The 24860-nt window shown below is 45.3% G+C and overlaps 1 protein-coding gene across 1 annotated transcript in view; it reads right to left on the bottom strand.

Annotated features, from left to right (window-relative positions):
* Positions 1–23516, bottom strand: part of ELL2 (elongation factor for RNA polymerase II 2) — a 40852-nt gene extending 17336 nt beyond the window's left edge. The window contains exons 1-3 of the mRNA XM_086480030.1: positions 23388–23516; positions 12642–12689; positions 905–1026 (exon numbers count right to left, since the gene is read on the bottom strand). Coding sequence (XP_086336156.1) covers positions 905–1026; positions 12642–12689; positions 23388–23516 — 299 coding nt within the window. The remainder of the gene's footprint in view (positions 1–904; positions 1027–12641; positions 12690–23387) is intronic.
* Between the last annotated feature and the right edge of the window lie 1344 nt (positions 23517–24860).

Here is a 24860-nt window from a genome sequence, read left to right as displayed (position 1 = left end):
CACCAGCTAAGTGAGTTCACTGAAAGGCCATATTGTAGCAGAAGAGACCGAATACAAGGGGAGAAAAAGGAGGATGGGGATGCTGATAGATGTCCTGTTAGGCAAACAGCTATTAAATCAGCTCATTTTCTCATTGCTCCCAAAACCCGCTACCTAGACCAATATCTGTTTTAAATTGAGGGCAGAAGCTCTCCTGTGACCAAGAACCTGAGCAGCGCCTTTTGAAGACATGTGCCGGTGTGCCTGTTTTGCTATCAGCTTCCCAGATCAATACACAAACTCTGCCTGCGATGTCCTAGTTAACCAAATGGGACAAACAGTTATTCAACACCACTGATCTACATTGATACTACACTGAATGTAATATTCTAGAAGCTGAAATAAACTTAATTTAAAAGCACGGTATTTTCTTGCCATTTCGGTGGATGTTAACACTGTTCACTTTGACTCAAAGGACCAGAACAAGGCGCTGCTGTGTAATGTTTGGGTTCTGAAACACCATGGTCATGCAATTACGGATAAGGTTACTGATTTCTGTGGTTCTTAAAATAAGACAACTATCCATCATGGCCAGCATGGTAGCATGCTGCCAGCCATAATCATGTTTACATATGGTTGTAGGATGGATCTGCTCTAGCTTGGAGATGCTGAGCTCCAAATGCTTTTAAAAATAGCTCTAAGACGTGAAAAAATACTCAAAAGGTTACTTTTTAAGAGCAAAACTGAAAAGAATTCTATGTAAAAGCAAGTATTTATAATTAGCAAGAAATCGTGCTATTGCTAGAAATTAATCTACTGCAGCTTGTCACCAGGAGCATGCTTCTGTTACAGGTTTTCGCTATATGCTCAAAGCCACAGAATCTACTTAAATTTGCCATGAAAGAAAATGTTAAGTAAAACTTACCTGGACTGCCTTTGCTGGACACAGTCAAAGCTTCCCTGAGGATTATCTTTGCCATCATTTGACACGTAGAAGTTAAATTCATGCACTTCATTTGGCTCATCAACTTTGGGAATTTTAAAAACCTAAAAGGAAAAAAAAAAAGTTTATGTAAAAACTTTACTCTACACTTCTCTGCTTGTGATTAACTAGGACCATAATTTTAAATGAGAAATTGTATTTTGAAAATTTTCATATGATTTCAGTCACGTCACGAAAAAGGCTGCTTTAGCACAACTCTCCTTCCAAAAGCAGTGCTGGCTACGTGTCTGTCACAGGGGTAACTCACTCAGCCTCTAATTCATTCGAGTAGCAAGTCATCCTTTCCCATTTACAGGAACTAATATGCACGTCCTAAACTTTAAATGCAAGTGCCCGAGTATAATCAAATGGACCGAGGACCAAAGCTCAGCTAACAAAGCAGATGAAAGCAACTTGCACAGATCACATCCGACACTGCCCCGACTTTGTGATTTATTTGGCCCTAATGAAGCACACATAGGAATCAGCTCCAAGGAGGAAAAAAACCCCCAAAACCAGCAATACCCAGATTACAGGACTGAAAATTCTTGGACTATAAAAGATTAATTTCAACTCCAACAGGCACTAAAAATCTTTTTCTTTTTCTCAGCTTTGGATGCAGTTATTTGCATAAATGTGAAATGTAAATATTTTTTGTAAGTTCAGTCAGATGCAACAAAACTTGATTTCCTTGGCTAATCATTTAGTACAGAATGTGCCGCATTCTGCTAGGACTTAAAAATGTAAATATGAGAAGTCATTAAAGTGTTTATTGGCATAAGCACATTTTTCAACAGGCTGCTATAAAACATACCGAAGCACAAAAAAACTACTGCCATCCAATTACTTTATTCTGAAGGTAAAATCAGCTTGCAGTAACTCTAAAATGCTATTCTTCCAAAATTTGCTTGACCTTTTAATGGAATATTAAATACAACTGACAAAGAAAGATACGTAAAAGCAATTCTTTATACATACATATATTCTCTCAACAGTCTTTTAGAAATCTTTCTCTTCGTATTTTGCTTGTGAGATCAGCCAGTCTTCATAAATGTCAATGTCACTTGCACAAAGTGCTACTACAAAACAATTCCATTGCCATTTGTATTTTAATTATCAGTATAGGCAGAGCTTACCAACAGTTTGGGACAGTGACCGGACATGAAAGAGAAAGACAAGTCACCTGAATGCCATAGTCTTTTAGTTAAGCTTAAAGTGCTAGTATGCTTAGAAAAACAATCTGTGAATTTTATATGAGTGGAAATAAATCAGGTAAGTTACTAATCTTGGATTATACATGCAGCTTTATCTTCTAATGATTATGAAGTTTACTCTATAGTAACCATCAACCTCAGACAACCAAATGACACTAAAATTCATCTACATTCTATAGAATTAACTACCACTGATACAGTGTTTCAGCACACTGATTTTATTATAAATAAAGCAGGTGTGTACATCTGAAATTGACAACCTGAATTCAATCCACTGTAGAAGAGGTACACTTTTAGCCTGATACACTTTTTGAAAAACCAACAAATATGGCCCTCGAGAAATAATAACCCAGCAGAGGGTAGCAAGTAACTGTTGCTGTGTGTGCTTGGACTTCATTCTCAATGCTTATTTTGAGCAAATCTTCATTTTATGTTATCAGCCTAAAGAATGTGTACACATGAAATCACCTTAAACATTAGGAATTTCTGTACCCTAATATTTACATTTAAATTTCTGGAAGAATTGCTGTGGGTATTAAACCATAGAGTGGCTCAATGTGCTTTGATGCAATAATGTGAAGACATAACCTGGCCTTAGAGCACAATTTAAAACATGTTTGTTGCTGTTTCATACACTCTCTTCACAAGGTCTTATTTCTCGCAACCGTTGGAAAAAACACTGATAAAGTATGGAGAAAAACAAATCTTCCTCCTTACACGCAGATGCCTACGAAGCTTATCACTGACAACGATTTCCTAGGAGCAAACTCAAACAGAAACACTGAATGTTTTAAAGGTTCCCCTACATACATATAAAGTCTATAGGAAAGACACCAAAGATGATGCTACTGCAACCATTGCAACAGGTTTCTTTGCAGGAGCAAAGAAAAGGTCTAGAAATTTACTTTCATTCTCAAATTTTTAGGATGTATTTTTCACAAACTTCAGAAGAACAAATGACCATTCCTCAGGCACTCAATTTGGATGAAGACAATGCAAGAACAGTGGGGAAATATTTCTCTGCTAGAAGATTTCAAAAGTGGCAATGCAACTAACCAGAGAATAAAATTTTACTCTTTCATCCTCAAAGTTTTGTTACGTAATCTGTAATGCAGTAGACACAAACCTTTCATTTTTGCAAACTTTTTTTTTGACCTCTTCAGAATATCCACACAGTCAAAAGCTTTGTCCCTTGAACAAGCAAATTTTTTTAAGTCTGTCATAGTTCAGATAACCCAATTTAATAAACTTGGGACAAGCTCTGAGGGGAAAAAAAAAAGCAGCATTTTAAGCTATATTAGATGCAATTAAATCAGATAAGCCTATTTCTCATATTATGGTTCAAAAGCAAAAGCCCAAACATTTAAGAAATGAATGAAGAATAATTACTGAATCTGCAGGTAATACAAAGCTGGCAAGGTCAAAATGCATGAGGATGGAGTTAAAATTCACAGCAGTCTTGAAAAACTGGAATGGAGGTCTGAAAACAGGTGTATAATAACCTTTAAAAGAGGCTATGAAAGGTACCTCCCTTGAAGTGAAAACCCAACATGGGGAAGCAGCTGTACAGAGAATGATCTGCAGGCAACAGCCGAGCATCCAGCAAACCCCAGCCCACAGTACCACACTTTTGCAATACTGGGGTGCACCAACGTGACGACAGCAACAAGGACCAGCAGGCTGAACTGCAGGATGGTGACATGAGACTTGCATGCAGGTCTGGATCTGCTTTCTGGCTCACCAGAGGCTTTCACCACTTCTGCCCACTGCCACCACCACATCGCACAACACTGCTCCAGAGAAGCATGCTTCAGCAGCCAGCCGTGCAGGGCAAACCCCAGCCCCAATGCACTGCCCTCCACCAAATGCCACCCACCAGCTTTGACCTGAAGGGATTTTAAGGCTCCCTCCTTGCTTCTTTGCAAAGACAGCCTCGTCCCCTTACCAATCAAGTAAACTTATCTTACAGAGGCACACTTGTAAAGCACGGGGTTCTTGCTAGGCAATATGCAGCCTAGGAAGTATTCCTAGTATATTAGCACATTTTCAGCAACTAGGGAAAGCAACACTTGAACCAGACAGACCTGCTGACAACACAAAGGTTTGCAAAATCTAATGTCAGCTCAACCACTTAAGATCAAATTTTACCGCTGTTGACATACTTGCTATTTTTCCTGCATCTTGCAAGACAAAACAACACTTTGAAGTAGTCTTTAGACTCAGCAATTTCTGCAAATAAGCGTCCTGTTTTTAATAAACAGTCGTGTTTTCACACTGTAAATTTATATTATATGGGTCTGAAAAGTTCAATAAGCAGTTCAAGGATTTTTGTCTTAATCAGAATTAAGACACTGCATTCAGCTTGAGATAAGTATAGTAGCAAAAAGGTTTTTTTTCTTATTTGAGTGATACTTGCAGAAGGTGGTGAAGGAGCCTTTATTGAGAAAGTACTCACTGCCACCACACTAATACATAATGGAAAATAAACTGCTCTTCACATCAGGAGCAGCACTGTAAGCCTGTTGTCAGCACGTTTGTTTCAGAGAAGTTGCTTTAGATTTGTATTCAGCCTTCCACCTATAAAGAGCATCGTGGCTGGTATGTGGCATGCAATACACTGAAAAGGAATTTGCTATTTTCTCTCACAGGAAAGAGAGATTTCTGAACAGCAAACACCCACCATTACTTATAGCTGATCGACTCTCTTCTTCCAGAAAGTGTGAAGTCCTTCCACAATCCTTCATTAGATCTATTGTACCCTTACCAGCAGCCAACCAAACAGGGCAATGAAAGGAGACAGGAAAGCTCTGAAGAGAAGCTGCATGTTTGCACACCTTATCCAAAGAGTCATTTGGGTTGTGTCCAGACAGGGGAAGAGGCCACCTTGAAAGCTGCTGCATGCGAATATAGCTCACAACAATCTCTCCCCGCGGTTTAGGCACCATCCTAATAAAAAGAACCATGCACCTTTCCCCTAACACTGCCCAACATCAAACATTTTAACTAACTGCTCTGAGTTGGCAAGTCCATAGCCTATGTTTCCCAGAAATGGGAAACAGGGCATGCATGGTTTTTCTCTTCACATGTCCAAACATACTTACCCTTGCACATACTTCTTTCCCCATTTATACGAGAAGCCTGTCAAGTGAAATACTCTCTCCACCACCGCAAGATGCACCTGCATCGGCGGCTGCGCTAAGCCTTGCGCCGGCTCCCCCGTATGTCCCACCGGCCAAGTGCAGCCCTCGTTGCTCTTCCCACCGGCACCTTGCTGTGCAACGGCCTGTGGGCAAGCGACCCAGTTTCAGCTAACACCCCGCTCAGGTCTTAATACCCATCTTAGCTGCTACCTTCTGGCTAAGCCCACAACTGACAAACACTCGAAGAATATCACTGGTCTGTTTCATAAGGTAACTTAAGACAGATAATTTGTGATGGACGAGGATTTACAAAGCAGTAAATAACACCCACTCACGCCTAAAAGTCTTAGCATCCCTGCGATGCTATCGGTACTGCCCACACGTGCTTCTCCTGCAGCCAGGAAACAGTATCAGGAGAATGTAGGTACTGAAGGGGAAAAAAAACAGCTAAGATGCACCGAAGGCATAGGCAGGTGAACACTCAGCAGTCTTCCCCACCAGGCTTGACCAAATTTTCTGCTCTGTAGTGACGAGCTGTTTGTTTCAAACCCTTCCCTTCCACATTTCCTCTCCCCTTTACTTCACAGCTGCCTTCTCAAATGGCTTTACCATCTCTACCATCAACCTCCTTCTTTCCTGCTTAAGAAAAAAAAAAGTTTAAACCCTCCCCCTGTCCCCTGTCTTTAATGAATCCACTGATTAATAGACTTTGTCAGAGGCAACATGTGAAAAAGGCAATGTCAGAAGCCACTGCAGAAGTTATTTTCCAGTTCTGGAAACTAAGTAATTGCTTGTTTATTCTACAGAATTTGCATTATTTTAACACAAGCATGCAGGAAGCCTTACCATTAATGTCAAATGCATCTCTCTAGGCTAATGGAGACACAGAAAGGCTATTTTCTAGATCCATGCTGAAAAGACAGGAGTGGCTGAGCAGACCATTCTTAATTGATGGCAACTGCAGGAAATCTGCTTTTTCTGCCTCTGCTCTAAGCATTCATGAAGAAAATAATTTCATCTATGTTTTCATACAATTCAAAGATTTAATCAACCCCCAGAATCTGCCCTCACTGGCAGATTTTTCACCTGAGTTACGTAGTGGATGACAGGGTAAGGGTCCTTCTGCTTTCAAGTGCCTGAATCTCCAGCACTAACGTGACTTTTTTGGACACAAATATTAGGACAGACTTTAACAGCACTAGTGTCAGTTTAATACAACAAAGTGTGCTCTTAAAACACAGCAAAGCCAACCTAACAGGTGGCTGCCCACAAGAAGCCTGGCTCTGTGAGCGTGTTCCTGCTGCTTTCCCTGGGCCAGCCAGGGCTTTTGACTGTGCCAGTGCTGCACAGATGCAGGCAGACAGCCTTGCAGAAAACTACAGAAGAAATCTGAAAAACAAACAAACAAACAAAGTGTTTTCTTCTAGGCCATCTTCATGAACATCACTGCAGCAGCAAACACACAGATGGCATTCGCAGAACAGTCCTCCTTTCCTAGGGCGTCACTAGCTATAACACAGACCAAAACACAACTGCTCTGTTGCAGTTAGACTTAGCACCAAAGGGCAGAGGGAAGCATCGGTAAGTATAGCAGTGCACAGGACAGCAAGGACACCAGGTCTGTTTATCTATATGCATTGAAAATTATGAAGATGCCAGCTTGGATGTCCTAAGGAAATGCCAGAAAGGAAGACTCAGCTGGTACAGGGTCCTTCTGAATTTAAAAAAAAAAAAAAAAAAAAAAGTCTTAGCACAGAATACAGAAAACAAGTGGAAGAACAGACATTCTGTAGAGGTTAAGACTTAAAATTTTCATGCTTTTGAAACTTGAGACCTCATGATAAAATGGTAAGGTTTGCTTACTGCAAGCTGTTTGGATACGAAAGAATGCAGAGAGCACTTCTAAATCTTCTCACATGAAAATAAGCATCCACTTCTGACAAAATAAAAGTCAAGACTTAAAACAAACTCAGGTGAGCTCTAGCAAGCTCCGATCAAGCACATGTGTAACCTGGGGAAAGCCAGGTAGAAAAGGGTATCAACAGAAGTATGTTTTGTGGCACGCAGGCGTATCCTGTTCTCGCCTCCTGCCTTTCACCCCTTTGCAGAGGGAGTTTTCCCAGCAAAACCCACAGCTGCAGACCCTTACACATGCACCAGCACACCGGCCTGACACGCATGTGGAGTCACACACTGTGCTTTGACCTGGCTCCAGTGTCACCACAGGCCAGGCTGGAGCACTTCAGGAGGAGTGTCGAGTGCTCCTGATCCCCTGCAGCCTACTTCAAAATGTCATTTTAAACTCTGCATCCTCAAACTGGCTTGCAAACTCTTACCACCTAATGGATTCAGTAATACAGAATATCCACTAGAACAACTCAGACCCTTGACTTTAATCCCTTCCTCTTGGTAATTAATTTCTGCATCTATCATTACTCACTCTCACTTTGATAAAACACCCTTGGTGGCTCTCTAACATAAAAACAGTTTTCATAATTTTCTCCTGAAGATCCTGTGTGGACTCACTCCAATTTCTCTAGCTTGTAGCTTTTTGTCAGTTCTATCCTCCTCTTTTCCATCATCCCCACTGATAGCATGTGTTGTAGTACCCTCAATTCAGGCCAGATGCATTTTGCTTTCCAAAGCCGCGTTACTTAATCTCTTCTTTCTGAACACACCTACCCACTCTCTCCTTTTGTTCTTCCACAGCATGGCATCAGGCCATCAGGTTGACACGAGCACCGTATTTTTAGGTGCCTCCGCTCAGCAGATGTGTTCACATCCTCTCCCCGCTTTCTCTCTCCTCAGAATCATCCCAACTCTCACCTGTGCTTTTTCCCCAAAGCCTTACTTTTAAGGATAAGATTTGGTAGCTTACAAGCTTGAGCTGGAATCTGCTTCCTGCCCTGTGAGGGCATCCTCACCAGCACCCAGCACATGCCATAAGCCTCTACAATAGGATTAAAGAATTTAAAAATTAAAAACAGTTGCAAGGCCCTCCAAGTTAGGCTCCCACTATTTTTTTTTTTTTTTTGAGAGAGACATTTCCAACTAATTCATTTTCAGAGGTGAAGTTTACTCACAGTTTCTTTAGAGTGATGATTTATCTGCCAAAAGGCAAACTGCTGCTACTGAGGAAAGGCACTGCTCTGCTCAGCAGGGACATTCTGCCAGGCTTCATGTAGCTTTCACTTTTACAAATCCTAAAAGGGACAATTTTTTCCATAGCATCATTGGGATCTTTGTAACAGTGGCTTCTGCCCAGGTAAGCTTGCAAAGGAGCTTAAAACCTTGCTCCTTTGTCTGTGTTAATGCAGATGTCCAACCTGCACCTTCAAGGAGGCAAAAGTGCTCCAGAAACCTACTCGACCAATATGAAACTTCAAAAAACTGCTTTTAAATGTGAGAAAAATCTCAGTGCCAATTTCTTTTGTTTTAATACTAGCACTCTTTTTGCAAAATGCTGCTTCCTTCAAGTACTGAACCTTCCCCTCCTCCTTCATTAGATCTACGCTACAGAACATAGGTGGCCAATGTCCCTCTCAAAAAGGAAATTAAGATACCTTTCTATGGAAATTATGTGACTACACACAGCCTTGCAAAAAAAAAAAAAAAACAAAACATTTCACTACAAAAAAACAATTTCAAATATATACGTTTTACTGATTATGCTGACCTGTAGACAAACTGATAACCTTAAGGGAGACCTCTATGACTTTCTCTTAGTTTCAGTCTTCTCCCCCTCTCCTTCCTTTTTTCTTTCTGGCCTTTTTTCTATGAACTTTTCTCCCTGAAATCCACTCAGTTCACCTTTATGCACTAGTCCACCTGTGTGAACCCCAGTGCTGGGCACCGTGCTGGTTTCATTGCCCCACTCCCCCCCCGGAATTTGTCACTAACCCCTGCTGCAGAAAAGCTCCTCACTCGGGGGCCACGACTGCTGTCCCCGACACCCATGCTGCTCCACCTTCCTCCGGCGCAAGGACCAAAGGTTTGCACAGGAAGAGAGAGCAAGGCAGGCAACAACCGTCCCTAAAACAGAGCCAGAGGATTCAGCATGCTGCTGAACTCCCCCAACTAGGTGACAGGGCAGACCAGGGGCATGTGCATCACCAGCTACTGGTACAGTGCATGGTTTGCAAATTTTGTCTCTATGTAAGAAATGTGTTTGCAAGTTGCAGGACAAGTCAGAGAAAGTTAAAAATACAGGAGGGAAGCTGTAGCAGGGAAAGAACAGTGCTTTGAAACATTATCACCACAGAAGTACACTGGCCTATAAAAAGGCTATCTTTTTTTCTTTAAATGTATCCCCACCGCGTTACAAGTCAATTGCCAATATTCACATTCCTCAGGGCTACCGTATCTAGCACAGCAGAGCTGCTACACTCTCCAGGCTGCCTGGGTGTACTCCTAAAATGTTTAATTACAAGCTGTTTCTTAAAAATTCAGCTGCATCACCGTAGTGATCCACTTCTTGCAGTCCCTTGGCGCCCTCCAGCTATCTCAGCCACCAACAGACATTATCATCCACACTATTTGGGAGCAAGATGTTCCTGGAGGAAAAGTTCTCCCCCCCAGAGGCTGACTTGTGCTCTGGTGCAAAAGTTTGTTTTAACAACCACAGGTATTTTATTAATTCACAAATCACAGTGTTCTTACCTGTGCTTTGTGCAAACTGCTGCAGCACAGTTTCAGTGGTTCTTGTACTGAAGAACATCTAGAGTCTAACTATGCAGCATGCACAGATGATTTATTATCATACCCAATGCAAACCACCTTACTACATCACTGGATTTGCTATTGCACCTTCTGAGACCATCTATATACTCTGAACACTTCTCAGATCCCTTCAGAGCAACTCTACTGTGCAACAGAAAAAAATTAAGCTTGCTTTTTTGTTTTTTGGCAAAGTGACTGCAGAACCTCTTTGACACCAATCTTAGCTTCTTGTTATATATTCAAATGAAATATAAGCTCCTCCCTTGCCCCTTCTACCACAAGGCTCCTTTTCTTAATCCCCACATCTAATACAACTCTAGACCACCCCAAGCCAGAAAGATCCTATTATTTCTCCACTTCATCATCCACAGATGACTGTGACTAGAACATATGTAACTGGAGAAGCAATATTTAAGAAAAAAAAAAAAGCCTTTTTTTTTCAATTCTGGTATTTTATCCTCATCTGGAAGTTAGATAGTTGCCTGAATTGCAGAGGAAGTACTCTCAAAGTCAAATAAAATTTATTTGCTCTCAGCAGCATTCAGTACTGCAAACATGTAGCTTCTCCTCAGTACAAAGGAACGTCTCACTGTCATAGGAAACCTGCAATGCCCCGGCACTGATGAACACACCTTGAGCACTCTTCACTCAAGAGACCTCCAGTTGGAAACCAGTCCAGAAGAGGAAGGCCAGCCTTTCAAAGGGCAGGGTCAGTCCTCTGCCATGCAACTTGCGTACTCTGGAAATACTCAGAACACGGGTGCACAACACACACAACCACTTCCCTCCTGCTGTATGCACAGTAGCAAACGTCCTGTTCTAAATTACCATCTGCCTTAGCGACCTTAAATTTCTCTCCCTACTGCAGAGACTTAGGACCTAGGAATCTCCTGCAATAAATTCCATGGTTTGTACTTCCTTAATTATAGACAGATTTGAAAAGTACCGTAAGAGGTTATTGCTTCTGCAGCAAGGTCCCTGCAGAAGTTTCTATCTCACAGAGCATGGGAGCAGACCTTACTGTTGAGTTTCACAATGAAAAAGCACATCCCTGGATTAACTTTTTAATAGAAGCAAGGGTGACACCATTACAAGTTAACATTTAGCTCTTCAGCAGTCCTGTGACCCCCAGATTTTGACAGCTTTTGATAAACCCCCCAGATTTTTTCCAGCTGAGAAACAAAGTCTTCCCCAGCCTAGTTACATCTCAAACCTCACATACTACTGCTTTAAAGCTGCTGCTAGAGAACTTGGGAGAAAGCATCACACACACTTTGCAGAGAAAGAGTGTAGAAAAAGCATGCTGGTAACTTTTCTTTGACAGCATACTACTTGCAGAACTTCACGCTAACAGCTAGGTTAATTATTTATACTCAGAGACCCTATTTTGAACTCAGCTGCTGCTCCACCCCTGGCAGCACTCGCGTGCCTGCTGCCACGGCCAGCAGCTCAGGAAGCCAATCACAGGGGCCGGCCAGTCCGTTTCACTGGATTAATTCGCAGACAAATTAGCAAGCACAACTTCCCTCTTGATGGCAGCACGAATTCAAACTGATCTGTGCTCCCACCCACTCTCTCCCGGTACAACTATTTTGGCTGACTCTCTTAACTAAGACGGTTATTCATTCTGGAAATTCTTTTACCAGTATAGTTTAAATATTTGCCAGTATAGTTTAAATTGCGAATAAGCTATAACAAGAAAGGATTTTCTAACAGAGTTTAGAAACTTTTGTCTGCACAAGTAGCTTTGTTACAGATGTGATTCTCCCAGCATCTGAGCACCCTTCAGCCAAACTTACGCTGGGCTAGGACTGCAGTTTCACCCCTGTAGGCAGGAGTACCTCCTCACACCAGCATAAAGACCTTACCCATCCTTCTCTCATCCCTTCCCGGCTATCCCTGTACAAGCACCCCACAGCTACATGGAAAACTGGATCAGTTAATGGATCTGAATTAAGGCTAACAGCACAAAAGGCACAACCCATATCTCAGTCTTTAAAAATGAGTCTTTAGCCATCCCTTGAAGTCTAAATATTAAACCCTAAATCTTAAATCATTCTACTCAGAGATCATAGCCTGTATTTAATTTTACCTTCAGCTTAAGTTCTCCAATTTGCACCACTGACGGATTATTTAACAGCACCTGTGGCCTTCAGGAGGCCACATTTCCTCATATTTTCCTTCAACAGGCTTGAAATATTCTGTTTTGTTAGAGTTCCAGAAAAGGGTCAAGAACCATTAGTAGTCTGCAGTATACAAAATCCCACCCATCAAAACCACAGCTTTGCTGCACGCCTTAAAACCAACCACTTAAAGTCCATTTTAAAACATGAAATTTGCACTGCTTAGTTGATGACTTACAAGTTATTCACATTGCTTTCAAATTTAGGCTAAGAGGTGACAAAAGCAAGATAAAAAAGAAGCATACCTAAAGCATGAATCTCTTCCACTTTCAGCTACAACTCTAAATAAATACACAAAGAAACATATCTGGCATCAAGCAGACCTTAAGAATGTCTGTAGGATTTCATTTTTGTTTAAATAAGTGAAAGTGGTTAATCTACACTGCATTTATTCTCCAATATAACAAGAGTACAAAATACTCACCCCTTGGGATTCTTGAAACTGGACTGAAGGTTGAGAAGAAATACGATCCTATGAGAGAAAGAAATAAAGAGAATATAAGCAAAATGACAAACCTCCTCACTCCAGCAGAAGTTATTTTGCTGCAGAAAGAGAAGGTGGATGCGCCCACAGCAAACGAGAGGGCTCCTCACACCCGTACCATGATGCAGACCACACCAGGCAGCAGCAGCAGCGAGGGCAAGGGCAGCAGGTCCAGGCTCCTCGCAGCACCCACTGTTCCCTCTGCTCTGAGCCGAGGAGCTGGAAAGCTGTCTTTATCGTGCTCAGCAAGGACACTGGGGCACCATGGGGAGCCTCAGAAAACACTCAAAATTGTACAACGGTATCCACTGGCACTGAAAGGAAAAACAACCCCTCCTCTGCCCGAATTATCATCGAATGTGGGAGTACAAACTGGTGTGCTTTCCCCCTCCTAAACCCTGTCCAGCTGATCTGGTTGATTACAGATTGGGATTGGCTTCCTTTCTGAAGAGACTTCAATGACACCATTTTCACACGTACTTGAGTTCTAGATATCAGCTCAAGCTGCAAGATTAACACAGGCAGCCTGCCTACTCAAAAGGTCTTGGTAATGATGACTCTTCTTGTGAAGACAACTCTCAGGCCCTGTCACTTCCCACTGTCACAGACGACCTGCTCTTTGCCTGGACTCCTGTGCACGCACCAGTACTGCCATGAGCACTTGCAATGCTGGAAACCAAGCCTCCCACTGCAGTACCTCTTGCACAGCTCCCAGCAGTGCAGACAGCCCGGCTGTCCTCAGGAAGGCAAGGAATAGCACCCGTCTTCTGCTCTTACACTCTTAACTACAGCTAATTAACCTCAGCTAGCACATGTCTTAAAGACAAAAAGAGATTCAGGACAATCAAACCGGCTCCAAAACTTCTGAGCGCCCTCAAACAATCCTCAGTTCTTTGGCAACATATCTGCCAAGGGAAATACACAATATGGCCAAAAATAACAAAAGCCACCTGCACTTGTCTCTATAATTTCACAGCACCAAGCACAGCCTGTTCCTGACCTGCAAGGATGGAAGTGTCTTGCACTGCTTCTGTGCTGACACCGCAGTCCATGAAGACTTACAAATGTTAAGGGAAAAAAAGAAAAAAAAAAAAAAAATCAAGGAGCTTGCTAGTGGAAACTAGTCTTCTGTGTCACAAGCTGGCTTCTGGTCAGATCTGCTCCTCGACAGAGCCCAAACAGCAACACCACCAGTACCAGCAGGAGCCCACTGATAAGAATATCCCGTTTTAGCAGCAATGCTGACTTCGCTTAGCTTTACTGAATCCTGAAATTATGCTGCTGAACACAAAAACATAGGGCAGCTACGCTGACTAGTTCAATTTGCTAGGCTTTGTCCACAGGGTGCTACAGGGAGTTTGCCAACACACTGCAAACACTTACACTAACAAGCTGCACCAAAGGATGAAATCCCAATGAATACGGGCTTTATTCCAGCCAAAGTAAGTGCTTATGGACTTAAAATTTAGGTGTCATTCAGGCATCACTGGAAAAGTGAGTTAGATACAACCCCTGTCCTCTCCTCCCTCCAGCCACAGGTTCCTCCTCCTTCACTTGCACTTGTCTCAGCCTTTTGCAACAAAATCAGTCTCACTCATCCACCAGAAAACTCCCCTCGCTGGGGTAGGCAATGAACTGATGCTGCTCACACAGGTGCCAGTGAGCACTGGAGCTAGTGGAGGGCAGGGAGCAGGAGTGCATGACCAAGGCGAGCCACACTGGTGCTCCATGTCGCCTGTGAGCACCACCCAACGCTGCCAAATCCCGGGGAGGGGCTCAGGCAGAAATAATACCACTGGAGAGCTGAATTCCTACAGGAATTGGTGGTGCTGTCTTTAAAAATGACTATGCTTGGTTTTGCCCACAATCGGAGGATTATACACGATCTGAAGTTACGCAGCAGCCAACAACACGTACAACCTTTAGCCCTGAAATGGCTTGCTGCAAATTTGTCTGCTCCACAAACCTTCTGTCTTAAAGCCAGAAAGTTTTAGAAGTGAGACACGTTTGAGATTACTAAAGTACCTATCGGCTTAACCAGCACATACAAATAAACTCATTTAAAAAACACGATGGGTTACACATGCAAAGTTTGGTGCACAGTTACGAATCCTAACCCTTGTCTGAGGTTTTCCAGAATGGAGTTTAATGCTCCGCACAGAAATTAACGTTTGAAGGCAATTCACAAACCACCAAGCCAGACAGGCAATGCAGCGATTGTGTAGGACCATGCAGCAGCCATCACCTTCTTACAGTGGCTCACAGAATTTGACCCAAGCTGGTTTTTGAGCCAGAGAAACCATGCTGGCGTAACCAGCCACCTCCCCTGCCTCAGTGTGAGGATAAGCCATGTAAAAAAAATCTGAATTTAGCAAGGCATCAAGCAGAAAGGTCTCACCTACCCACTGGCAGGCAGGCTGCTGTGGCAGCGAGCAGTATAGAGGACCTTGGCCCTCCAGCCAAACCTTCCATCACCCACGGCATTCAATGAGCCGAGTGCTCTGAAGAGGCACCACACAGACCTCAGGCTTCAGCATAGATGCAAACCTCCCTTCCCTCTGCTCCCCCAGGACCACTCACTTTTCCTGTGTTTCTTTTCTTGCAGCGAAAAGCACAAGGTTTTGGAGAAGCAGCTCTCTGCAGCAGACAAGGAATCCTACTGCCTTGCCATGCTCACTCCCCTTGTACTTCCTCACCACCCACCCTCGTTAGAAGTGTTAGAGGGTGTATCCCTATTAGCCCTGTTCTGCATCCACCTACACACTGACTAGACATGAATTAGTCTAATCCCTGTCCAAACTCCCTGATACTGCCTGTCCCCAGCCTCCTGTGACAGCGAGAAGTCCACCATCCAAGAGGTGAACAGACTCACCCACTTTACTCTTATCTGCTGGTTCCATCAGATCTTCTCTTGCTCCAGTATTGCAAGATATGGGCAGTATCAGCTCTACTGTATCGTCACCTACAATTCCCCAGGTAGCAGCCCCGAACCCTTCACTCTGCAGTGGAGAGCCACAGTCTCTGCAGTCTCTCCTTGCAAGGCAGCTGCTACAGCTGCAGAGAGCGAGCAGAGGACAGCTCTCCTCCCTCGTATCCCTCACAAACCAGGATTGCACAGGGGACTCAGAACATGGTTGCCCACGAGCTTCACACAGCACCAAAGAGACCCTCTCCATCACCCTTAACGCCCTCCCAGACAGTGCCTAGCTCTTTGCTAGCTTTTCTGGCTGACGATGGCACACTGAACAAATGATTTCTGAGGACTGGAAATAGCGACTCCAACTCTCATTTTGTAGTTGCAGCTGCCCACTCCAAGTTTCATGTCACACAGAGCTTATTTTTCCCATACATGTTACTTTGCCTATGGCAAAAACCTTCTTTGCCACCGATCCAGACTGGCAAGGTCTTTCCAGAGCTCCTCAGCATTGCTTTCTGTTCACCTGAAAAATACAAGTATCACCTCCAAGCTTTGACATCCCAAAACTTTCTCCAAGCCACTGCTGAACACTGGCTCCAGGACTGACACCCAGGAAATCAGAGGTGGACTCGCTTCCACTCTGAAGAGCCACCACTAAGCCAGACCCCTCTCTGCACAACATTCGTCTGGTGCCAATCTGACCGGCACCACCTCTCACCTAACGTGTGAGCTGACCCCTCTTCCCAATCTGCTCTCACCAGTTTGACCAGTTCAGCCCAACACTTCTAGAACAGTGCAAACTTGAAAACCCTAGGATTCCACACCTGGGCCATAAACTCCAGAGTCCTGCCTAGTTAATCCAAGGCAGTGATCCTGGAAAAACGGTTAGTGCCTGAAACAGCTGGAGCAACATGCACATCGCCTCACTAAGAAGCAGGAATAGTCAGGCATCAACTCAGCTGAAAACCAGGCTACAAACAGCTCCAGGCACACTTCACTTAAGTAATTACTCTTTATTTGCACCTGAAGATTTTATTTAAGATAACCAGTTCTCCTACTGGTTAAAAAAAATTAGCTAGAGGAGCTGCGACAGTCAGGTCTTAAGTCTCTAATTGGGGGGGCCAAAAACTCAAGAGCTAGTCAAGTTCTTCTCCAGGTGCACTGTTTTGCTTAATAGCCTATGGGCAGGGACCGCGTCTTCTCACAAGACTTGAGATCTGCGCACACACATGGCACACTGCAAATAACTCAGATATTTATAAGGCACCACCCTTGTATATTAAGCTAATTATCTACTGTTTTTCAGGCACGTTGACTCAGTGTAAGGAGAAGATCCCTTCGTATCAGCACATTAGAGATTGCAATGTATAATGATATATTTTTTCATATGCTTTGATAATTTTTAAAGAGCTATACATTATGTAGGAGGAGGCTAGAATAAGATACCCGTGGCCTCTGGCAATGCCATCCTAAGGATTTCCCCCTCCTCTCCTCCTCCTGTCAGCAGCTTCTCTTCCCTGCCTCTGGGCTTACAGCCACTCACTGAGCCCAAAAAAGTTATTTGTCAATTCAGAGCAAAACTTATGCTGGGGAATTACAGAGGTCTCCTCGCAAGAAGAAAAACAATTTGGCAGGAAATACTACCTGCACTGATGAAAGTCCACTAAATTACTACAGACAGGGTATCACTGCCATGGAGGATCCCTCCTTATGTACACACTCCAGCGAGCACATCAGTCACAACGCGCTTCCCAATGGCTGCAAGGGCCGAGGAACCTAAGCAGACAGCCAGGCTGTGCTTAACGAAGCTCAGATCATCAGCTCTGACCTCCAAATGTGTAATATATTGAAATAGCCACATTGTGAGGTGGCAGAGCCATTTTGATACATGGACATGGAGATGCAACGGGAATTTAGCCTCCTTTGGTGACGAGTTTTGGAGTTACACTGTTGGTGTTCTGTTTTTTTTTTTTTAATATACACTGTGTTTACACAATCTGAACAGTACTCAGTAAGCTGGAAAACCCAAAACATTGAAAAAACCTTAGCACACAGCTCCATAACTTGGTTACTGTACAAACCCTAGAGACAGAGTGCTCAACCTTACACCAAGAGTACTTCACAAACATGAGCGCATCTATCCTCCTGTTCACCACAAGCGGGCATTACCACCCTTTTACAATCAGTAATGGAAAGAAGCGATTACGACCTGCGTTACCTGGTAGTTTTGGACATCAGCTGTGAAAAATCCAGGTTCCAATTTTCACTGAGACTCACTGGCGCTTGATATTCTCACCTGTAGCTTGTGTTCCCTTCACTGTACCCATGACCAGTGCACAGCAGTGGCAGTCTACACGAGGGACGCTGCCAAAGAGAGCGTCTGGTGCCAAAACCAGACTGCCTGGCACCAGGACAGTGCAGGCAGATGCAGTGTGCAGATGTAGATGGGAGTGGGCCTCCCTGGTACATCTCATCAGCTTGCCCCATCTCCTGGAGCCACAGCGCTGATGTCGCAGCCCTGGGGCCAGAGAGGAGCAGCCCTGGGAGATGGAAAGTGGTGGAGGTGCTGGCTAAGAAGGTAAGACTGCCCTTCCTCAGGAAGCTGACAAATAAATCTACTTAGCTATACTGGAAAACAAAGTTGTATTCTTGCTGCATAGCCAAAAACTTCTCAACAACCCACAGTGCCCGAAAGAGGAAGGTCCAGCTCCTTTCTCTACCCACTCCCTCCAGCATTTGTGGGTCTCTTCTATAGCCTCATTCAACTAGTTAACGTACCACAAGACATTCTCAAAATACAGTTAAATGTGTAGTTTTCTCCAATAGAAGGAAGTGGAATAGGACTTTCCCCTTTCAGGAATCACGAAACTTTGAATCAGTTCAAGCCATCTCAAAATTTCACTCTGGACATTCAGCTCAGCTGTGTCTCTAGTGATCACCTGTGCAGGGTGCAGGCAAGGCACTACGATCAAGGCATCATGTTTGCTAAGACCATGTTTAACTGCCCTAAGGTTTTCCTGCAGTCCCATGTCTCATCAGCCACAACCTTCTGACATCTGAAACAGGATACACATCTTAGTCACTTCATACCAGAGCTCTGATTTATCCAGGGCAGTCCTGTGCGCTATACGAGGTAGGAATTCTGTGGGAAGGTAACACACCAATACCACTAGAAGAACTACAGCTACCACCCACCTACCCCAAAAAAACCTGTAGGGATTAAGATTTATTCCCCCCCTCCCAAAGATTTGTTTGAAATCAGACTCAGAAGTTAGCGACAACCAAAAAACACCGAGAGTGACACCACCCAGGCCTTGCTGCCATAACAAAACAGGTTCAAAAGAGCTTGCAATCAACCAGTCATTGATCAAAATGCATTTATAATGAATACTTGTTTTGCTCAAATCTATTAACTCTGCATTATCAGCAACATCACATATTAAGATACACGCAATCTTAGATTTACAGAGATCAAACCAAAGGAGACACACAACTTATCATCAACTCTCCATCAGTATACTTAGACTGGCAACTTGGAGGTAAAACAAAACCACAGAGATGTCACATAAGCACATCCCTTCTTTTGCACAGAAGTGAACATCACTCCCCTGCAGTTTGGATATCGGTGGCGAACATGCGAGTGGCAGATTTTCACTTACGTGCCAATGGCAGAACAGAACGACTGGGGATCTCCCAGCTCCATTGTAGGCCCTGGAAGTGCCCTGCAGGAACCAGACTCTCCTGCACACTCCTGCTCCCAAGACGATCTTCAGCCTCTTCCCTCAACCTGTTTCAGACGTGCTTTTGTTCACTGACAGCTCAATTCACCCCACTCCCTTCCCTGGGAGACAGGAGGGACAATAGCCAGCCAACTTCAGCCCTTGGCTGCCCACTCAGAGCTCCTCATAATTCTTGCTACCAGTCTTCTCCACCAGTTCCAGTCGACCCCAGTCTGCTTTTCTCTTTTCCAAGGGCTTATCTTCCCGGTTGTCTTGTGCCATCACCTTTAGTTCCCCCTCCAGCCAAATCCCACACTGCTCCTCATCGAGGGTAACATGTCTCCACCCCAGGTGCCAGAGCCCACCCTTAACCTAAGTCCAGCACAGCTGTGGGGACACGCCAGCTACAGTTTTGAAAGGACTAACAAGGTGTCCACCTCAGAGCTGACCTCAAAAACAAAAAAGCACAACCGAAGATGTCTGGCCCATCCGTGAGCAGAAGCGCATCCTCATTCCTAGCAGGACACTTCCAGAGCTCCCAAAAAGGCCAAACCTTTACGACAAATCAGTTTCCCAACCGCCAGCCCAAACCCTGGCCATCTGAAGGAGGTACAAGCCATGGGAAAATTCGACCCTGGTAAATGAAATATGGCAGAGCCCTATGACTCCATTTCAGTTGCTTAGAGTGGGGGAACATCAGGCAAAGATTGCCTTTCATACACTTACTGACTCAGCAGCTCTGCAGCTGGAACATCCCATGACTGAAGAATAAAAACTTAAATGCAAAACGGATTCCTAAGAGTCACAATTATCCTGTGGTTCGAAAAGATTTTACAGGAAAAAGCCTTCACTTTAACAGCATGCAGAATAAAATACACACCTCCAGCTGCTTTTACCTGTAGAAGCACGGCTGAAACATGACAGTAGATGGACATTAATCCTACAAAAAGCCATGATAGTTGAAGGCAGCACTGTTCCCATCGTTCTGCAGACACTACTCAACACAGTATTCTGCGATCTGCTTCAGAGCAGTCAACAGATTAGGTTAGGCCACCACCAGTGAGAGTGAAATTATATGCTGTAGCCAAGCCAGATGAGAGGCTCTGTGTGCACCAAGGTAAAATGACTCCATTTCTCTTTAACCTGTTCTCTTTATACTGCTTCTGAGGATCATATAGTAAGGTAACTTTACAGCTAAGCCGGCAAAAAATGATTTCTGTCTTTTTTTCCTGGGCTCAGTTTCTGCACAGAGGGTGGAGTTGCATGCTATAACTTGAGCTAATCTAATCAGTTAGCTGCCACTGAAAAAAGGAAGGTTCTGCTCCCACTGCTTATCCTGGCCATGTGCTCTCTGTGCCCTCCCACCACATTAGCTGTCATGCTTCTACATCCAGCACTAAACCAGCGTGATAAAAGAACTAAAAGAACCCCTCATCCCTATACAAGGGATGGAGGGAGGTGAGGTACCAGGGCCAGCAAAGCCGTGTCCGGCAGCAGCGAGGTGCCAGAGCAGCTGAGCCCCAGAGCATGGTCCCACTGGCAGGCACAGCTCTGCCCAAGGGGGGCAGAGACCACTCAGCCTGTCTTTTACAGCAGGACCCTGGACATCCTGCCTGCCTGTGGGACATAGATACTGCACCAGGGCAAGCCACCCTGCTCTTCTCGACACTCCCTGATGCAGAGCCTCCGAGGGCAACACACAGCACTTAACCAAACTAAAGCCAAAGTATTACACCCTACTAAATACAGCCTGATTTAAAAAAAAAAAAAAAAAAAGCGCCACGCTTTAAATCCATAGTGCCACAGACGATGCTTGAGGATCTTAAAGCACGCTGCTCAATATTGTCAAAGGAAATCAAGGTGAAGAACATCCTCCACCATCTGAATCCAGTCAATCCCGGGCCATGACAATAGAGCACATGAAGTGAATCAGGATCTGTTCTCACCCGCACTAAGCTGCAGAGAACAGGCCTGCTAAAGAGACACAATCTCTATTTTGTGTCTGAAGGTGGAGGTGAAGTTAGATGTTTTAATGTAGGAATTTAAGGGTCTTTCGAATTTTCTTTAACTTGTGCCAGCTAAGAAAATCCTTAGCAGAAGTAACAACAAGGAGTGAGGGCTTCATCTTTTATGCAGAGTGTTTAAATTTGAAGGTTAGGCAATTAAGTACATAGATCCTGACTGCATGCTGCCTAGGTTCTACAGGTGCTGGGATAAGTAGGTCACTGGAGGGTTATCCTGATTTCTCACCTCTGCACACTCTCCGCGATATTACTTGTGTTATGCAGATAAGATCTTCCAGCACAGAACAGAGGCAGTGGCAGAGCTGTAGGTTACCTTCTTTGCATTCCCTTTATCGCATTCCCCAGTTCTCGGCAATGCTGATTTTAAGCCTTCATCTCAAATTTTTTGGTTGCACAGTCAGAACTGAAATGGGTCAGCACTGCAGCCAAGCATTAAGCTAGAGAGGAAGAAGGTATCATCAGCTACAGACCATCAATCCTGTCCACCTCCAGCACTGGGCAGGCACATGAGCTAGCAGATGACAACCAGACCTGTTTAAACTGGAGACAACACAGGGAGATAGTTTCTTCTCTTTCCCTTATTCCTCCCCCTGACATTGATATTCTTGTCAAATATACTAATGAAACAAACCCAAAAGATCTGCAATAAGATAACTCTTAGAATCACTTCCCGCATACGAGGTTTTTCTGGCAATGCAAAAGTTAGAAATGCGTTATTTGGCTGAATAGTTTAAAAGATGATCCTTTCTAAACCCAGAAAATCCAGAGGCTAGAATATCAAAGCTTGAAGTTTTTATATTCCATTATTATTCTTCCACTTGCCACTGCTCAAATGGCACATTCAAACTCCATCAGGACCAGATTATGGGAAGCAGACCTGCAGGAAGAACTGGTGTCTCATTTACAGTTAGGGAGATGAAGAAATAGTGAAACAGGGAAGAGAATTTCAATTATTTTCTTGATCATAATGACCACAAACAGCTCTTCATTCAGTTTTCAATACCCTGATGATTAGGCATGTATTACTAATTTTCCTGCAAAATTACATTAATTTGGAAATTGATGATGGTTTAGAAGAAAACACAGGTAAATAATCTACCCAAGTTGTTTCACAGATCAGAATTATTTCTGATACCTCTTCCTAGATGGATTTACCTGTAGTAAAGAGAGCAGTTTATTAGAGGCAGCAGAATTTCGAACTTGTCACGCGTTTGAACATGCAAAAGCGTTTGATTCCAGACTGCAACATCACGTATCGCACTCCCACAAGGTGTGCATGACCTCTCGGGACCTCTGCTCCCGATGACACTGTGAAATACCCAAGGTGAGGAGTTAAGCTCCTCGACGCTCAGCTCCCATCTGAGGAGAAGCGTGTCCCACACGCATTCCCACCGGCTGCGGGAAAGCATCCCTTTCTCGAGAGCACAGAACTCGTTTGTCCTGAATGAATGACTTTAGATTAGCCCCGAGGATCCCGGCACCACGAAACGCGGCTGCAACTGTGAACATCCGATACCTGAGTCACTTCTGAACATCGCACGGATGCACGCTGGCTTCAAGCCTTTCGCAGCCTGACAGAAATCCCCGCCACTGCCCACTTGCAGGGCTGCTTCCCCCACGGTGGCAACACGGTGGCCCTCGGCAAATGGTTGTACAAGTAACGCCGAACGATAAATTCACTCGTTTTAGCCAGCAGGCACGCCGAAAGCGCTGACGAAAGTTTACGAAGCATCGCAGCGCGGGGAACAGGCGGCAACCTCCCAACTTCTTCACCGGCCTCTTGCCTCCCTTGGCCTCCTTCTGCCGGGGCGGCCGCCTGCCCCCAGCAGCCCAGGGAGCGCGGGTGGGGACCCAGCCCTGCCCGGCGGGTCCCCCGGAGGGGCGGCCAGCACGGCACCTGCACACCCGCCGCCGCGGGAGGGACGGGGAAGGCGGGGGGCGGGGGTGGCCGGGGCTTCGATGTCCACACCGCCAACACGGTAACCCCCGCCGTGCAGACCCGCAGAGCCCCGCGTCCTCCCCTCACCTTGCAGCCCTGGTACCTCTCCAGCGCCCGCAGAGCGGTCTCGGTCAGCTTGACGTGCAGCACCGTGACGTTCGGCGCATCTCTCCCGCAGAATACACCGTACCGCTCCCCTTCCCGCAGCTCCGCCATGTTACGCGCCCCCTCCGCCTCCGCCGCCCCCGCCTCCGCCGCCCCCGCTGCCCCCGCCGCCGCCGCCGCCGCCGCCGCCGCCGGCCGCTACGGCCATCCCGCCGCCGCCGTCCCGGCCGCGCGCAGCCGCGTCGCGCCCATTGGCCTGGCGGGGCGGAGCCGCCCTTCGGTGAGGGGCGGGGCGCGGCGCGCGACGTTGCTGCGGGACGCTCCGCGGTACCGGAGGTTACGCCGCGGCGGAGGTTGCTGAGGGGCGGCGGGAGCGGAGCGGCGGCCGCGGGCGGGCGGGGTTTTTCTCGGTAGAAATAAAGCGTTCGGGGTTTAACGAGGGAGCCGATCCGCTGATGGGTGCACTGGAGGCCTCCCGGGCCCTGCCGGCCGCTCCCCCGCCGCCACCGGGGCTTGCGGCCTGAGGTGGGGGACAGAGAGACAGTCAGTGAGCCCAGCCTTGAAAAAATGAGGTGCGAACGTGAGGAAAGACGCTGCCCTGCACGTTTCAGGGGCGTCACCTTGTAACGGCGGGTGTTGGTACCCTGGGGTCGGTTTGCTAGCTTCGCCCGCCGCACCGCTGTCGCTAGTTACTGGGGTTGTTTTAAATGAAAAAGGAGTACGCTGGCTGTTGAGATTGTTGAAGCAGCATTTTAGGGTGAATCAAGGATAGTGGAGTGCTTCCGCAGAAAATTTGCTTGATTGTCTCAGGTGAAGGAGCGACGGAATGCCACTAACCACAGTGGCAACGCGCAGCATTTTGGCACAGCCTGGCCCTGTCTCGGGTCAGTCAGCCTGTGGGGATTAGTGCAGGTGCCTCGTCGTTCCCATTTCAGCTACTTGACGAAATCTCCCCCGGGTCTTTCCTTGCCCCACGGTTTCCTAAAAAGAGGCAAGCCAGCAGCATCCAAAGGCTCCTGTGTGCTCCGCAGGAGGAGCTGAGGTGAAAAAGCGATAGGTTTAGCAGCGACCAAAATTATAGGCTGATAGTTCTGCTGACTGGAGGTTGCCATTTAAGTTACACGTGTGGAAAATACTTTATAGGCAGTATATAGATGGTTTTACTTTCATTTTCCCCATATCCAATCCTACTCCTGCTCTGAGATTCATCTCGATCAGCTGGCACCAAAAAACCACTTGTCCAGTCTTTAAAGGCTTAGGGTTCAAAAGCACGCTACCTAAAATGTGTTGACTGTCGTGTTCCAAAGCACGTTTTTCATGTCACAAATTAAATCTTGTCTTTACCTTCAAGACCATGACCATATCTGCCCTGGTCTGGTCTCCTGGCTGCCACGCTCAGATTATAATTCACTGTTTCAGTTTTCACCTCCGCCAGTTCTGTTCTTCTCCTCCACT

This window comes from Leptosomus discolor, chromosome Z (genome assembly GCF_034619465.1).
Source record: "Leptosomus discolor isolate bLepDis1 chromosome Z, bLepDis1.hap2, whole genome shotgun sequence".
Classification (NCBI taxonomy): Eukaryota; Metazoa; Chordata; class Aves; order Leptosomiformes; family Leptosomidae; genus Leptosomus; species Leptosomus discolor.
Note: the sequence above shows the minus strand (reverse complement) of the source record. Positions and strands in the feature narration are given on the sequence as shown.